Source organism: Dipodomys spectabilis, unplaced genomic scaffold (assembly GCF_019054845.1).
Source record: "Dipodomys spectabilis isolate Male_0828 unplaced genomic scaffold, ASM1905484v1 ptg000015l, whole genome shotgun sequence".
Taxonomy (NCBI): domain Eukaryota; kingdom Metazoa; phylum Chordata; class Mammalia; order Rodentia; family Heteromyidae; genus Dipodomys; species Dipodomys spectabilis.
Window position 1 is genome coordinate 11,191,219 of NW_024870692.1, and position 16,968 is coordinate 11,208,186.

Here is a 16,968-nt window from a genome sequence, read left to right on the forward strand (position 1 = left end):
CAGATACACTGAGAATTTGACTTTACTCTTTGTGGTGTTTTAAAACAGCCTTGTCCCTGAATAATTTATAAGAAGAATCTGGAAACACTGAGTCAGATCTTCCAAGTGTCTGTCATTAAATGCAGTATTAAACAGTAGAAAGTTCAGAGAAACTTCTCACAGCATTCTCAGCAAAAGAATTCTAGCCAGGTACAGTGATCCACACCTATAGTGTCAGCTACTTGGAAGCTGAAGCAGGATTCCTTAGGTCCCAGGGCTGTAAACCATCTTGAGCAACAGAGCAAGTCCTATCTCAAAACAGAACAAGAACAAAAGATAAAATAATAAGAAGACCTACTCCAAAAACCAGAAGGAAAAAAGAGACTCTGGCACCCAAACTCAGATTTAACTCAGGGTGAAATCAGAAAGAGCTTAGAAATCTTAGCATCATAAAATAAATCCTATCAGTGGCAGAATAATACCCAGGGATTTCATCTGTCCTTTAAAAAAAATTAGTTCCTCACTTCCTTCTAGAAGGTAGATACTGAATACTCTAAACCAATGTGTAGAATAAATATGAATCAATTTCAAATACCCCAAAAAAACATCCCAATATCATTAGTAGTATTTGGGATACTTTTGGAGGAAGGTTTTTAATGCAATCACATTAAAAATAACATTTCTCTTTAACAATAAAAAGTTCCACTTTTGATCCACTTAAGAATTCAGGGGGGAAGTGGCGCTGTGGCTCAAGTGGTAGAGCACTCGCCTTGAGCTGAAGAGCTCAGGGACAGCGCCCAGCCCAGAGTTCAAGCCCATGACCGACAAAAAAAAAAAAAAAAAAAGAATTCAGGGACTGGGCCTCAGCTGCACTGGACATTGATAAAAACTAAGCAACTCAAGGACAATGATGGGAGGGAGGGAATGAGAGGAAAAAAGGGAACAGCTAACATTAAGCAAAAGGAAAGAAATGTACATATCACCCCATGTGGAAGAAATAGTTGTGTTGTCAAAGCTCATAGAATTCACAAACTTTATAGACCATGTTAATGACAATTTGCCTCAGGAAGGTTAGAATGTGTTTGTGACTTTAACTAAGTATCACTATCTCACAATACTGTGAAATTTGTGAAATTTATGCAATCACTTAACCACAATAAAAAATTATTTAAAAAGAATTCAGGAGCTGGGAATGTGGTTTAGTGGTAGAGTGCTTTCCTAACATGCATGAAGCCCTGGGTTTGATTCCTCAGTACCACATAAATAGAAAAAGCTGGAAGTGGCACTGTGGTCCAAGTGGTAGAGGGCTAGCCTTGAGCAAAAGAAACTCAGGAACAGTGCCCAGCCCTGAGTTCAAGCCAAAAGAAAGAAAGAAAGGAAGAAAGGAAGGAAGAAAAGAAGGAAGGAAGGAAGGAAAGAAAAAAAAGAAACAGAGAAAGAAATTCAGTACATGTGAAAGTAATAAAACAAATCAGCTATGTTGTCCCAACTGGAGTTTTAACCACAAGAAGGTGATCAGACATCATATCAAGGGGACAGGATAATTTATAAGAAATACTAACAAAATCAAGTAGGAACTGATACTGTAAACCAGCTACCCATCACTGTTCAATGACTCTTCCTATTCTTTCCTTTTAAAGAAAATATCCTGCCGGAGGTGGTGAAGCATGCCTGTAAATCCCACCAGACAGGAGACAGAGGCAGGAAGTCCACCAGTTTAAGGCCAGCTTAGACTTCATAACAAGACCATATCTTAAAATAATTTCCCCTCCCTAAAGAAAATATCTTGTACTATCAAATCCAGCATTAAAAAGATTGAATAGTTCCCAGAAGTTACAAGGTGTATAGATTGAAAACATAGTGTATAGATTAAACTTCCAAAATTAATTTCTAAATTCTGTGGCAGTTTTTGACTATTTTTGAATTGCATGTCTAAATGTGGGTTCCCCCAGAATCAGAATCTGAGACAAGGATTCAAGGTCAAGTAATTTATTTGGGCGTTTCAAAAGTGTCAGGAAGGGAGAAGGTAATATACAAAAGATACAAAAACAGTTCTGTCAACAGTTGTCTAGACTTTTAATATTTGATATGTATTCTCTCTCTCTCTCTCTCTCTCTCTCTCTCTCTCTCTCTCTCTCTCTCTCTTTGTAAGTCATGGGGCTTGAACTCTAGGCCTAGGAGCTGGCCCTCAGCTCTTCAGCTTAAGGCTAGTGCCCTACCACTTGAGCCAAAGCACCACTTCTGGTTTTCTGGTGGTTAATTGGAGGTAAGAGTCTCACAGAATTTCCTGCCTGGGCTGGCTTTAAACCGCAATCCTCAGATCTCAGCCTCCTGAGTAGCTGGGATTACAGGCGTGAGCCACCAGTGCCCCACATCTCTCCCATTTTCTGACTACCCAATTCATATATTTCATAGTGAAGGCATCTACTCCTAAGCTACAAAATACATAATTTAATTTTACCCAAAGTTGTAGCTCTCTCTTTGACTTTACTTTGTACTCTCAATAAATTAAGATGTATGTTTTAAGTTCCTTAACATCAACTTTGCTTCAACTATGCCAGTTAAAAAGACATGTCTGTGACAACAGACATAAGGGTCTACAATACAGCTATGAAAAATGATCGCTGATCCACACTGCAGAGGCTTGGGCCACACCAGCATCTGGAGAGGCCTTTACTTTATTAGAAAAGATTCTGGTATCCCCAGATACAAAGTACTTGGAAGGAAAGGACAAAATTTAAGCGGCAAGAAGCACTTTCAGTAAAATGTCACTCGCCTTGCTTTCAATGAGTATAGCCTTTTAAAAACTTATTGAAATGATTTGGAAAGACTTAGAAATAGTTAGAATTCTAATTCTCATTGAATAGTCCAATCTAATTATGGTTCTTTTTAGTCTATAGGGACAAACCTGAAATAAATTAGTAATGTAAAGTTTTTTCTTCAGTCTTATTGTTAATAATAAAAAAAGAAAAAAAGAAAAAAAAGAAATAGATGATACTATGCCTGGATAAAGCTTATCTACCTTGACTAATACATGCCTTATAATTTATGTAAAAATCAATTCTGAATATCTATCTTGACTAATACATGCCTTATAATTTATGTAAAAATCAATTCTGAATATCTTGACTAATACATGCTTTATAATTTATGCAAAAATCAATTCTGAATATCTATCTTGATTAATATATGCCTTATTATTTATGCAAAAATCAATTCTGAATATTTATCTTGACTAATATATGCTTTATAATTTATGTAAAAATCAATTCTGAACTGGGAATCAGTGGCTTATACCTGTAATCCTAGCCACTAAGGAGGCTGAGATCTGAAGATCCTGGTTTCAAGTCAGCCCAAGTGAGACTTTCCAATCAACCACTAAAGATCTGAAGTGGAGCTGTGGCTCAAGTGGTAGAGTACCATCCTTGAGCACAAAAGCTCAGGTAAAGTACCTAGACCCTGAGTTCAAGTACTAGGACTAGCACACACACGTGCACGCACGCACGCGTGCACACGTGCACACACACACACATACACACACACACACACATACACACACACACACACATACACACACACAAATCAGGTATCACTGACTGCCAGAAATGACACGTTTAAATATCTATATCTTTATGCTCCAAATCACTGCTTCACAAACTATCTAGGGAAAGGACCTTTGCTTTTTCTATTACCAACCTATCATTGACTAATAGTTTGGCAAAATAGAAAGTGAAGTTTTAGAAAATGTATTTATTTATTTTTATTTAATTTTTGTTTGTCGTGGAGCTTGAATTTAGGGCCTGGGCACTGTCCCTGAGCTCCTTTGCTCAAGGCTAATGCTTTACCACTTTGAGCCACAGCGACACTTCTGGTTTTCTGGTGGTTAATTGGAGCCTAGGCTTGCTTTTAACTGCAATCCTCAGCTCTCAGCCTCCTGAGTAGCTAGGATTACAGGCTAGTGCCCAGCTTAGAAAATTTATTTTTAAGACATACAAAATATAAGCCTATTTTTCATTATGGTTAGATTCAACGGATTTTCATTATTATTAATAGATTCAACATACACACTGACTTGTCAAGTTTCACTCTCAACCTCAATGTTTATCTAGTCTGCTAAAAGATTCTTGTGAAGAGCACAGGCTTAGAACCACACCTTCTCCTCTGGAGTGCTGGAGACTGGGACCCGGAGCCTTAAGGATGCTGTGCAATTACTCTACCACTGAGCCTCCTTCATCACACTTTGAGGAGCACCAATCAAAAGTACCATGCATGTATTTATTCAAGATGTATACTTTACCTCTGACATTCTTTCCAAATCCCATAGAAGAAACTTTTTTGTCCACTTGTTCATTTGCATTTGATTTCTCCTTCATAACATCATCATCACTAACAACGTCAACGGAAAATTTTTTTTTCTTCTTTTTCTTGTGTCGAGGTGGAAGCTTTTTTGGAAAAGTAAACATTGGGAATATCACAAGAAACATTGCAAAGGCACAAAGGAGGAATCCACTCCACCTAAAAAATTGGGAAATGTGAATAGCATTTACAGCTTTTGTTTGCTGACTGAGAACAAATTAGCAAAGTAGAAGCTTGCGGTAATAAAATCTCCAAAGAAATCTTTTTACCTTCATCAACTGTAAAGCAACAAAGAAAAGAAAAAATTGGCCAAACTGAGAAAATAAAGGTATTTTTCCCTTTCTGTGGTATGATTAGGAAATCCACTCAGCAATTATACTACTATAATCACAGATAATATAATCAGCAGCCAGATTAGAATTCCACTCAAGCATTTTTCTGTAGCTACCTGTCAGTTCTGCTAACATCAGTTGGCTATCTTATAATGTGGATTTTATAAGAAGCTTAAAAGAAAAATAATGAACACTTGATAGCATGCTGTGTGAATCAATATAGACATTTCTCTTAGAAGTATTAATATTTAATGTTATATATATTTTGTTTGTTTGTCTTGGTGGTAGCAATTGAACCAGGGAATTGTATATGCAAAGCTAGTACACTGACACTAAGTTATACTCCATCCCAGGTCAAATTTATTTTAAACTTAATTGGTGGGATGACAGGGATATAGCTCAGTGGTAGAGTACTTGCTTAGCATGCACAAGGCCCTGAGTTGGACCCCCAGCAATGTAAAAACTAGTGTGGAAGGGGAGAAAAGAAAACAAAGAGAAAGGAAGGGAGAGAGAAAGGAGCAAAGGGGGAAAGGGAAGAGAGAAAGTGAAAGAAATTTCATTACCGCTGGTATTCAAATATTTTTTGAATATTTAGCCCTTCCTAGTTGGTCTTCACAATATTTAACTATGTATGAGAGCTACCAAAACATTTACAATTGTTCTTCCTTTCAAGAACTGGTCACATAGGTACAACCAAGCTAAAATACAAGAAACATTCTCCAAGAAATGCAAGAATACAATTATGTATTAGAGTATGGTATAGATTATGAATGCTATAAAAGCCCAAAGAGGGGAAATCAATGTGTCAGAAAACTTCCTAGCTTCTGAGCTATGTAGACTCCCAACATTGAGTGTAGAGCCTGAGCTGTGTAAACTCAGAGAGCTCACCGAGACTAGAACCTAAATTCTACTTGGACCATGTGTTACGGCCTGGAGCTTCATACCTACACGATTCCACATAAGGCGATTTCTTAGATCCTTTGCCATTCCTGAGTAAGCAGAGGTCTAGGAGCCTATCTAAAAGTGTGGCAACTTCCAAAGATTCCTCAACTCCAACTCTGCCTTTAAGGATTCCAAGTTAATAAAACTCCAGCTCTGGCCTCTGTATCAACCTGTCCCTATTAGTAATATCCAGTTTGTGGGAAGCCCAGGAATGATGAATTCAGCCCAGGAAGAACATAAATCAACTACAAAATGAAAACTCATTTTAAATATCTTTCTATTAAATATTGTCATAGGGTGACGAAGGTCACAGTTTAGTTGGGGGAAAAAAAAAAGATTCCTAGAACCATTCAGTAATAATCCACTGTGGTACTGTCAATGAGATAAAAGTATACCAAATGAGGGCTGGGAAGGTGGCTCAGTGGTAGAGCGCTTACCTCACATGCCTGAGGCCCTGGGTTCGACTCCTCAGCACCACATAAGCAAAAAGAAAAAAGCCGGAAGTGGCACTGTGGCTCAAGTGGTAGAGCGCTAGCCTTGAGCTGAAGAGCTGAGGGACAGTGCCCAGGCCCAGAGTTCAGGCCCCACGACCAGACCCAAAAAAAAAAAAAAAAAAGTATACCAAATGAAAAGTTTAAGATAATAACAAAAGAGCTTTACTTTGGGATGATTGCTAAGGACAAACTTCTAGCGATTCCATTTATTCAGAACATTATTACCAACCTAGTGCCTGGTACAGGCTAGATAACTCGAAAACATTGATGAATAAAGTGAAAGAGATAGGATGTTTTAAAAACAGGGGGAGGGGTCATCTGTTTGCTGGGAACATAGCTATGTCATTATCTGTCTAGATTCCTTAGTACTTGGCTGCTTCCAGGCTCTGGCCAATCAGTGTACCACCCATTTCCATTTACCATTCTGGAAAATCTCTCCATTCATCCTATAATAGTTTCCTAAAATCCAACATCCTCTCTCCAAGAGATGGTGGGCCATGGAATGGAGGGGCTATTGCATGAGCTGTGGTTTCACACACGCCCTGGCTTGTATCCCATCCTTATCACTTACTAATGACAAGATCATGGGGGAAATTATCATGCCTTTCCACTGTGACTTTTCCCACCTCAAAAAAAGGGTGAGAAGTCATTAGTGAAGTCTAGAATTAATTAAAATTGAGTTAATTAATTTAAACATGATATATAGAATGAACCTAATGAAATGCCTGCTATGAAATCAGTAATTAATTCATGGTAATTAGCTTTGATTAATTGCTTTTGAGTGATCTGCCCTCAGCCTTATTCTTCCGCCTCCCCACAGCCAGTGATCTAAAATTTTATGCAAATCTTAACCATATGGTCTTATTAGACCAAAGTGAGAGCACATCCCAGAAGAAGGGGACAAATTATAGCACACAAATAACAATACCATAAAAGTTTAGTCATTTCAAAACAAGAGCAAAGCAAGCCCACATTTATCAATACTATAGTGTTTAAAACATAGATAGTAAATGTGATCATGATGGATACTGAGAATATAACTGAAGAGGACAATGGTAAAAGCTGAGTGGGACAGGAAAATATGTTGTATGATGACAATGGCTAAAATTGAAAGGCCAGAGTAGCAAAATTCATTTTGTGAGTCATTCAGGACACTCATGAAGGGCAATCATTGCTGACAGTAGCAAAGAGTTCTGCCCTGGAGTCTATTTCTTAACCTAGCACTCTCTAACACAAAGGCTTTGGGCAAATAATTCAACTCCCTGAGCATTAGTTCCCTTACCTGTAAAATGGGGATAATAGTAGTGACTACAGGTGGCTCTACAATGCTTAAATAAATGTTTATAATGCTCTCATTATAATGAACAATACATAGTAAGCACCTAGTAAACACTAACATTGTTCCTTTCTTCCTCTCTCCTTCCTTCTTTCCTCTTTCCTCCTTTTCTTTCTTCCCTCCCTCTTTCAGCATCTATTTAATGCATTGTATCAAATAACCATGCCTTTATTCAAGGTGCTTTTACAAACAGGACTCTTGAATAATCCAAATTCAAATTCATTTCTAATGTAATTTTATTTTTACTATTGAGTTCCTATACAGAAGGGTTACCATTTCACAAATCAGGTAATGAGAACCTAGACACTGTCACCCCTTCCTTTGCTTCAAACTCATTTTAAATAGATATTATATAGCTCTTTATCATTTATAGAACTAATATTGAGCGGGGAGCTGATGGCTTATGCCTGTAATCCTAACTAATCAGAAGGCTGAGATCTGAGGAGTGTTCAAAGCCAGCCAAGGCAGGAAAGTCCCATGAGGCTCTTATCTCCAATTAACCACTAGAAAACTGGAAGTGGAGCTGTGGCTCTAAGTGGCAGAGCATTAGCCTTGAACTAAAGAGCTCAGGCACAGCACCCAGGCCCTGAGTTAAAGCCCCATGACCAACAGGAAAACACACACACACACACACAAAGAACTAATAGTGAGCTATAAAAAAAAATGGATATATTGTTTGAATTCAAAGGACTGTAGATTTAGCACCTGAAGAGCAGATGCAGGAACCACTTAGAGCTCTCCACAAATGAACTCAGTATTCCTTACTATAATTCAATCAAGAAGGTATTATAACTACCTCATATATATTACAAAACAATGAAGGCACATGGAAGTCATTTTTCCAAAGCTATTCAATGCTATTTAGGTGCGAAATGGGAACATACAGCTTTAGGGTCTACACTCCAAATAGTTCCACTGAGATACCAGTTGGATTGTTCTCTGTCTACTAGAAAAGTTTTGTCAGCACAAAGCACTCATAGAACTAAAGCTCCTACTCCCCTGCCAGGCCTTCAGTTATTTCTCCTCATCTTACTTTCATTCCCATTGTTCCCTTATCACCACCATATCCTTGGGACATTTAACTAGGACACAGATACATTAGATATCCATAAGTATATGTTAATAATCTAATTTTCTTTTTTATTGTTATTACAAAGGTCTGATGTACAAAGTGATTACAGTTACATAAGTCAGGTAAAGAGAACATTTCTTTTTGAAGAACGTTATCCCTTTCCTCTCTTTCTCTCCCAGTTCATCTAATTTTTTTAATCATAAAAAACTATCCCTACTCTGGTTTATTTCAGAATTGTAAAGAAAACAGCTAAAATGTCACTGTCAAGAACTTAAAACTCCTGTGTTCATTCCCCATCACTGACAGGATAACTCTTTTTCATATGATTAAAAAATCTTACCAAGCCAAACTCATCTGTACCTTAATGCTTCCAGTTTCAATGAGGAGTACTTACAAGAATGAAAGGTGTTGCATAGCCTAATTCATATTTACTAACTTCTTAGAAACCTGAACTAACCATTTTCCTACCAATCTTATGGTTGTGTGGTCTTTTTTCTACAATAAAATGAAGAAAACGGGAAAAGCATTCTAAGCAACTCTTTTTTATCTAAGCAACCCTTTAGAAAGTAATTGTTTGATATTTGTAATCCATAATATGCAGTATTATCTTTTCCCCAAAAATGAATGTCAAGTGAACTTAGGACACTAATATTTTCAGCTCATGCTTTTGTGATTATGAAGAAATAATCTATACTTGAGGACTATGCAGATTTCCCACACATCTTTTGTTATTCATATGAGAATAATATCCACAGTTGAAGTTCTCTTCCTGAATCCTAAACATTACTTATTTGGCAGATAATTAAGGTTCAGAAAGTGAGAAAACAGCTAAATCACATGTGGAGAAACAATAATAACAGAGAAAAAATTTGCTAAGAGAGTGGCAATGCAGAAGTAGGGCTAGAGTTCTGGACCATGGGAGAAGATTGTAAAACAGAAATACAAGTATAATAATGAGAACAATCATTTTTAAGGCAATGAAAAGGAAATAAAAAATAGGATTAACCAGGAAAATCCCATCCTGACCACAGCAGCCGCCTTCTTGCACACTGCTATGAAGGACATAGCCCAGTCCTGGAGAATGTGGATTAAGATACTACTACCAGTATTTTATCTCTGTATTGGTTTCCTGTTGCTGCTATAACAACCATGCACTTTAGTGGCTCAAATAACAATGGAATGGCCAGGGATGGATTGCTTCTGAATATTCTAGCTAGGGGAGAACCTGTTTTCTTACCTTTCTCACTTCTAGAGTTCACCTGCATATTTTCACACACAGACACTTCCTCTATCTTCTAAGCAAATCACTCCAAATCCTGCTTCAATCAACATATCTCATTGTCTAATTCTGGCCATCCTGTCTACTTCTTTCCTTTGGTTAATAATCTTAGCTGATTCCCACATTAAGATCCTTAACTTGATTACATCTGTAAACTCTATTTTACTATAGAAGGCAACATATCCATAGGTTCTAAGATGGTAGAGTTATTCTTCTACATACTGCCCACTCTCAGGTAAGTTTTAGCTACTTTACATCTCTAAATGAAAAAAAAAATTAAATAAAAGGGTAACTACCATTAGTAAGAAGTAAAATCCAAAACTTAGCACATAATCTTACCAGTTTCCAATAAAACGAGGGTCATTCTGGTCAAGGTGAACAGGATTTCTGGGATCAACATAAAAACCAATAAGAAGTCCACCTAATAAATATCCAACTGCAGGGCCAAGTGCTCCCATGACATACATGATGGCTGAAAAGACAGAAGGGGAAGTGTGAAATGCAGCAATATTTCATACAAGTGCAAATCATTATTTAATTTCACAGGCCTCCTGCAAGCATGCCATGCTTCAGCCCAGGCAATGATTTCTGAAGTGCTTATGTTGACGTTGGGGCTTCAAACACTTGACTTTTTTCCCCACTGTTACCTGTTGTGCTCTTGGAGCATTACCCAGAGAGCTTTTGGATTTCTTTTGGTTTTATTTTTAAATATAAGTGTTCAAGCTTTATCCTGGAACCACCTCAAGGCAAATTTTGGAAAGTAGACACCCAGGCTAGTTAATGAGGAAGTCACTGAAATGAAGGGACACAACAGAAACGAAGGGACACAGGGTGAACAAATGCAGCAGTGGTACTCACTAGACACTGCGTTGGAAAAGAACTACACAAATTGAGGGTAGGGATGGGAGGGAAAAACTGGAAGAAAGTAAGAGAAGGGGTGACATTGTCCAAAAGGAAATGTATACTTTTCCTGACTTACGTAACTATAACCCACCGGTACATCATCTTTATAATGACAATAAGAAAATAACATTTTTTAAAAAAAAAAAAAGGAAGCAAAGGGAAGTGAAGGGAAGGGAAGGGAAGGGAAGGGAAGGGAAGGAAGGGAAGGGAAGAAAAGGGGAGTCTCAGGAAGATAAAGAAGATAAAGAAAAAATGAAGGATCCACTGTCATTGCAGGAAGATAAGGAGACTCGAAGTCAGATTGCCCTTGGGGCTGGTTTAGCTGAATTGTCACAGCTGCTCAAGTACCCTCCAATTGCTAGTATTTTTCTAATCAGCATTCCAGATTCGTATCATCAATGGAGAAAGCTTTTTTATTTTATTTTATTGTAAAGATGCTGTACAGAGGGGTTACAGTTACATGAGTAAGGCAATGAGAACATGACTTTTTGACCATTACCCCTTTCCTTGTTGTTGTCCCACTATCCCTTCCCTCTCCCACCTCCCACACTTCTCCCCACCCCACCCCCAAAGTTGTAAAGTTCATTTCCAATATACTGTCCTGTGGGTATCCTTGTTGCAGTGGGTCATCCTGTATCATTGTTTCAGTGTTTTGTTATTCCCCTTCCCCTCACCAGATTAGACAAATGTGTATACAAGATGCAGAGTACCAAAATCAAGTACAGTGACAACAGGGGATATACCATAGGGGGAAGAACATACAAAGGAAACAACAACAAAAATAAAAATAAAATCACATGGTAAGTTTAAAACAATAACAATAAAGACAGACCTCTTGTGTCCATATCTTGGGGTTCATTTCACTTAACATCATCTTATATGGTCTTATGTACATGGCTTTTGAGCTTTTCAGCTCATCTGATAAGATTATCCTATATGTATACTATTTATTGCAAATAAGGGAAACCATGGGACCTAATTTCTTTCGGACTGGGTTACTTCACTTAATATTATTTTTTCCAAGTCTTTCCATTTCCTAACAAATGGGACAGTGTCATTCTTTCTGATGGAAACATAGAATTCCATTGTATGTATACACCACATTTTCTTGATCCACTCATCTACTGAGGGGCGTCTGGGTTGGTTTCATAACTTAGCTATTGTGAATAATGCTGCAATAAACATAGTTGTGCTGGTAGCTTTAGCATGGTTTTGTTTGTGATCATTTGGGTAAATGCCCACAAGTGGGATTGCTGGGTCATAGGGGAGCTCTATGTGGAGTCTTTTGAGGAACCTCCATACGGATTTCCAGAGTGGCTGGACAAGTTTACACTCCCAAAAACAATTCAGTAGGGTTCCTTTTGGCCACATCTCCTCCAGCATCTGTTGTTAGTAGATTTTTTTATTATATCCATTCTAACTGGGGTGAGGTGGAATCTCGTTGATTTGATTTGTATTCCTTTTATGGCCAGAGAAGTTGAGCATTTCTTCATGTGTCTATTGGCTGTTCTTATTTCCTCTTCAGAGAAGTCTCTCTTTAAGTCTTTAGCCCACTTGTTGATGGGGTGGTTGTTTCTTTGAGGATTTGTTTTTGGAGGATTTAATTTTTTGAGTTCTAAGTATACTTTAGATATTATGCCCTTGTCTGCTAGTGAAGATCATTTCCCAATCTGTGGGCTTTCTATTGATCTTGCTAGCTATGTCCTTTCCCATGCAGAAGCTCTGCAGTTTCATGCAATCCCATTTGTCCAACCTTTCTTTGATTTGTGGTGTTTCTAGATCTTTATTAAGAAAATTTCAACCTGTGCCAAGGAGCCCTAGAGTTTCTCCTATTCCTTCCTGTAATGTCTTCAGGGTGTCTGCTTTGATTTCTATATCTTTAATCCATTTGGAGTTGATTCTGGTGCAGGGTGATATTAAAGGATCTAATCTTAGTTTTCTACAGGTGTTTAACCAATTTTGCCAGCACCATTTACTGAAGAGACTGTCTTTCTTCCATTCTATTTTTTTTGGCTCCCTTATCAAAGATTAGGTGGCTATAGGTCTGTGGGTTCATTTCTGGGTCTTTTATTCCTCAGGTCTGTTCTTGTGCCAGTACCAAGCTGTTTTGATTACTATGGCTTTGTAGTAGATTTTGAAGTCTGGTATTGTTATTCCTCCAGCACTGTTCTTTCTGCTAAGGATTATTTTTGCTATTTGGGGTCTTTTATTGTTCCATATGAATTTTTGGATTGCTTCTTCTATTTCATTGAAGAATGAGGTTGGGATATTGATAAGTATCACATTGAATTTGTAGATAGCCCTTGGCAGTATTGCCATTTTCACAATGTTAATCCTCCCTATCCAGGAGCATGGGAGGTTTTTCTACTTCCTTAGTTCTGCTTTAATTTCCTTTTTCAGGCTTTTAAAGTTTTCATCATAGAGGCATTCTAATACTAAACTGAAGAGGAGTGAAATAAATAGGAAATAAATAGGAATAAATAGGAAAAAAAAGAATAAATCTTCTAAATGGAGGGGATCAAGACATCCAAGTGGACCAGGAAACTGTTTGAAAGCACTTATCTCAGGACCCAGGTGAGCTCACATTTCCCTGTCCGAGGATCACAAAAGCTATCATTTGATCAAGAACCAGTACATTGCCATTAAAATGGGCTCATAGAAAATAACAAAGTGATTAGATTTACTTAATTTTTCATATTCATATTTTTACTTCTAGAAATTTAAAATTCTAAAAATGCCAACTTAAAAATTTTGAGGTAAGAGATAGAATTTTTCATTATCTCTAAGTAGTTGTACAAAGAAGTTTCAGTTTAAAGCTTCAGTTTATAAGTAAATATATCCTGATCAATGTCATTCTCCCCAAGAGATGGAATTCTTCAGAGGCCTAGAGAAATCTAGTTAAATCTTTTTTTTAATCTACTCCAAATCTTTTTCTGGTAACCATTTGAACTCACTTGGGGACAAATCCATAAACACTTTCAGGTATTGCTGGGTGGGAAGCACAGTAAACTCAGGTGCTAAGAGTTTCTCATTTCTTCTGACATCATATGTTTTTAAAAATATGTTTTATTATCTTTAAGTAGTTGTACAAGGAGGCTGGGAATGTGGCTTGGTGATCCAGTGCTTGCCTTGCATGCATGAAGCCCTGGATTTGATTCCTCAGTTCCACATAAACAGAAAAAGCCAGAAGTGGTGTTGTGGCTCAAGTGGTAGAGTACTAGCAAAAGAAGTTCAGGGACAGGGGGCTGGGAAGGTGGTTCAGTGGTAGAGTGCTTGCCTTGCATGCATGAGGCCCTGGGTTCGATTCTTCAGCACCACATAAGCAGAAAAAGCTGGAAGTGGTGCTGTGGCACAAGTGGTAGAGTGCTAGCCTTGAGCTGAAGAGCTGAGGGACAGTGCCCAGGCCCAGAGTTTAGGCACCATGACTGGCAAAAAAAAAAAAAGAAGTTCAGGGACAGTGCCCAGGCCTTGAGTTCAAGCCCCAGGACTGGCAAAAAAAAAAAAGTAATTGTACAAAGGAGGTGAAAATTAACAAAGCAGTTTATGAATACAATGCATCTTGATGGTGTCACTCTCTTCAACACCTCTTCAACCCATCCCTTCCCTGACTTTTTTCTTAGTTTTGTGGTGTATGCAATGAATTTGCAATGCATTCTTGACTACCTCATCCTCCCTTTCCTCCTTCATTTGTCTAACTCTCTCTCCTTAGCCCACCTCCACCTCTTATATGCATTCATTTCCTGGTGCTGATCTTGTTGAGGTTTGATCTAATCTTTCCCCAAAAATTATACTATTTGAGCTCCAAGCATCCATTTTTAACCACTGAATAAACATGGAGGTTTTTCCATATTGTTGAACTAGTATAAACTTAATCAGAAAGTAAATTGGAAAATCAGGATGCCTTCAACTTACTTCCTCATTCATACCTAAATAAACTTGTGCCTCCTGCTACTTACAAACACAGACAAAAAGATAGTCACTTAACACCTGCTGTCAATTTTCACACCATTACAAGAAAAAGTGAAGCATTTATTTTACAAAACCATCTGCTTGTAATAATAAGACCTTAAGTTCTGTGAGGTCCAGTCTGTTTGGAAATGAAGCGTGAAGGCATAGCTTTAAGGAACTGGCACTCTTTCGGAAGCATGCTTTCCATAAATAAAATTAGAACCTTGATAAACATCTTGTTAATCTCTTTGTTTATAGGCTAGACTGTAACTCAAGAATAGAAGGTACTTTTTCAGGGACAGGTATTCCCATATGCATAGGAAGAGAAAATTTATGTTTACCCCTCCAGGCAAGTCGGCACCATTTACAACTTCAAACTGTAATGAGGCCAAAATGTGACATGAATCATCTTCCCAAAAATAGTTCCTCTGGCATGAGAGATGCTGTCTTACAAACACACACAGAGGAGGGTATTTCCACCACACTGTTGATGCCTGGGGCACTGAGTGCAAATCTTAGAGCACAGGGAAGCACAGCTTGTGAACTGCAAGACCACACAGTCACCAACTGGATGGAGAATTTGTCTGATAATATTAACAAAGAGAATTCAGCTAATTTAGAAACTATAGATAAAGCTTTTAAAAAATTCAACAATGTAATCAGAAATATTTACTTTCATTATAGTGCAAAGACTTTAATTGTAACAGAATTGCACACACACACACACACACACACACACACACACACACACACTCAACCTAGCTTGATTTAGTAAGCAAAATCATCCTCCAGGAAGAATTTGAGTATTTCTGGCCACTGAGCTCGCATTTAGTAATTGGTTTAACAAAGGCATTCTTTCAGAGCTTTAGGAGAACAAATATTTGAAGTCAACTCATACCATTTACCCTCCCAGTCAAAAACTCCCAACCACTCGCCACTGACTAAAGAAAAAGACCTAAAGTGCTCTCCCTGGAGTCCAAGGGTTGAGCAAACTGACCGCCAGATTCCACTCCACTATTAAAGTCACAAAATCTTAACCTTGAATTTGGAAGTGAGCAGAGGCCTCAAGCAAAGCCACCTTTCTTCTCTGATAGCACTACTACCCTTGAGCCTCTCTGCTATCTGCATCCAGTCCATTTTGCAAAGCCCAAACAAATCCAGCCTTGACCATCTCTCTGTCCTAAGAATACATGTAGACTACATATCTTCTGTTCCTCTTTGTCCACAAGACTTCTTCATGAAACCCTGTAAGTAAAAGGCATTAAACATTTATCCCCAATGAATACTACTTTCTGGATAAATAATAAGATATACATCCTACTAGTCTGTCTCATATGGCTTATACCTATCACATCAGTAAATCTTGATGATTGGTTGATTCTGCCACCAAAACATATCCAACATCCAACTCCTCCTCTTTACCTCTACTGTTGACATCCTAGTCCAAGCCACCATTTTGGTTTGGGTAAATGCTCTCTGCCTTTTAAGACATGCTATTACTTCTGTACAATGTATTTTCAACTCAGGAAGCCTTAATGAGTTTCTAGAAACATGAGACAGGCCAGTCCTTCTTTCATTTTTACATCTTTCATTGGGATGTGAACTTTAAAAGTTGATTTTCAAGTTTTAATTTTAAACAATTTATCTTCTATTTCTCATATATTAAGTTTGCTTACTTATTTTAACCCTATTCATAGTAGGTTAAAAATTTTTTTTCATTTTTGTAAATTTGATTTTATTGTAAAAATGCTGTACAGAGGGGATACAGTTACACGAATAAGTTAATGAGTACATTTCTCCCGGAGAATTGTTACTCCCTCCTTTGTTGTTCTCCCACTATCCCTTCCCTCCCCAACCTCCCTCACTCCTCCCCCCTCCCCACCAAGCCCTGAAGTTGTAAAGTTCATTTCCAGTATCTGTCTTGTGGGCATCATTGTTGCAATGGGTCATCCTGTGTCCTTGTTTCAGCATTTTGTTATTCCCCTTCTTCTCCCCAAATTGGTAGGTTAAAATTTTTATCTTTTGCTTTTATAAGTTCCATTGACTTTGAAACTTTAAACATTTTGTTATAACCACCCCCATTTTCGAATCTTTTTTTAAATGTTGTATGGATTCATTTTCTATCCTTTTCTGTTGGTACTGGGGCTTAAATTCAAAGCCTCTTACTTTTGCTCAGTTTTCTTGTTCACAGCTGGAGCTTTACAACATGAGTCACATCTCCAACCTGATATTCTTCTGGTTAGAGATGGACTCTCACAGACTTTCCTGCCCATGTTGGCTTTGAACCACCATCCTCCAGGTCTCTGTCTCCTAGGTAGCAAGGATTA

At 37.8% G+C, this 16,968-nt stretch overlaps 1 protein-coding gene across 3 annotated transcripts in view; it reads right to left on the minus strand.

Annotated features, from left to right (window-relative positions):
- The window catches only part of Slco5a1 (solute carrier organic anion transporter family member 5A1), a 119,482-nt gene that overhangs the window by 56,005 nt on the left and 46,509 nt on the right, over window positions 1–16,968 (minus strand). For all 3 annotated transcript variants that reach the window (XM_042666262.1, XM_042666254.1, XM_042666272.1), the window contains exons 2-3: window positions 10,130–10,262; window positions 4,277–4,494 (exon numbers count right to left, since the gene is read on the minus strand). In XM_042666262.1, the coding sequence (XP_042522196.1) occupies window positions 4,277–4,494; window positions 10,130–10,262 (351 nt within the window). The remainder of the gene's footprint in view (window positions 1–4,276; window positions 4,495–10,129; window positions 10,263–16,968) is intronic.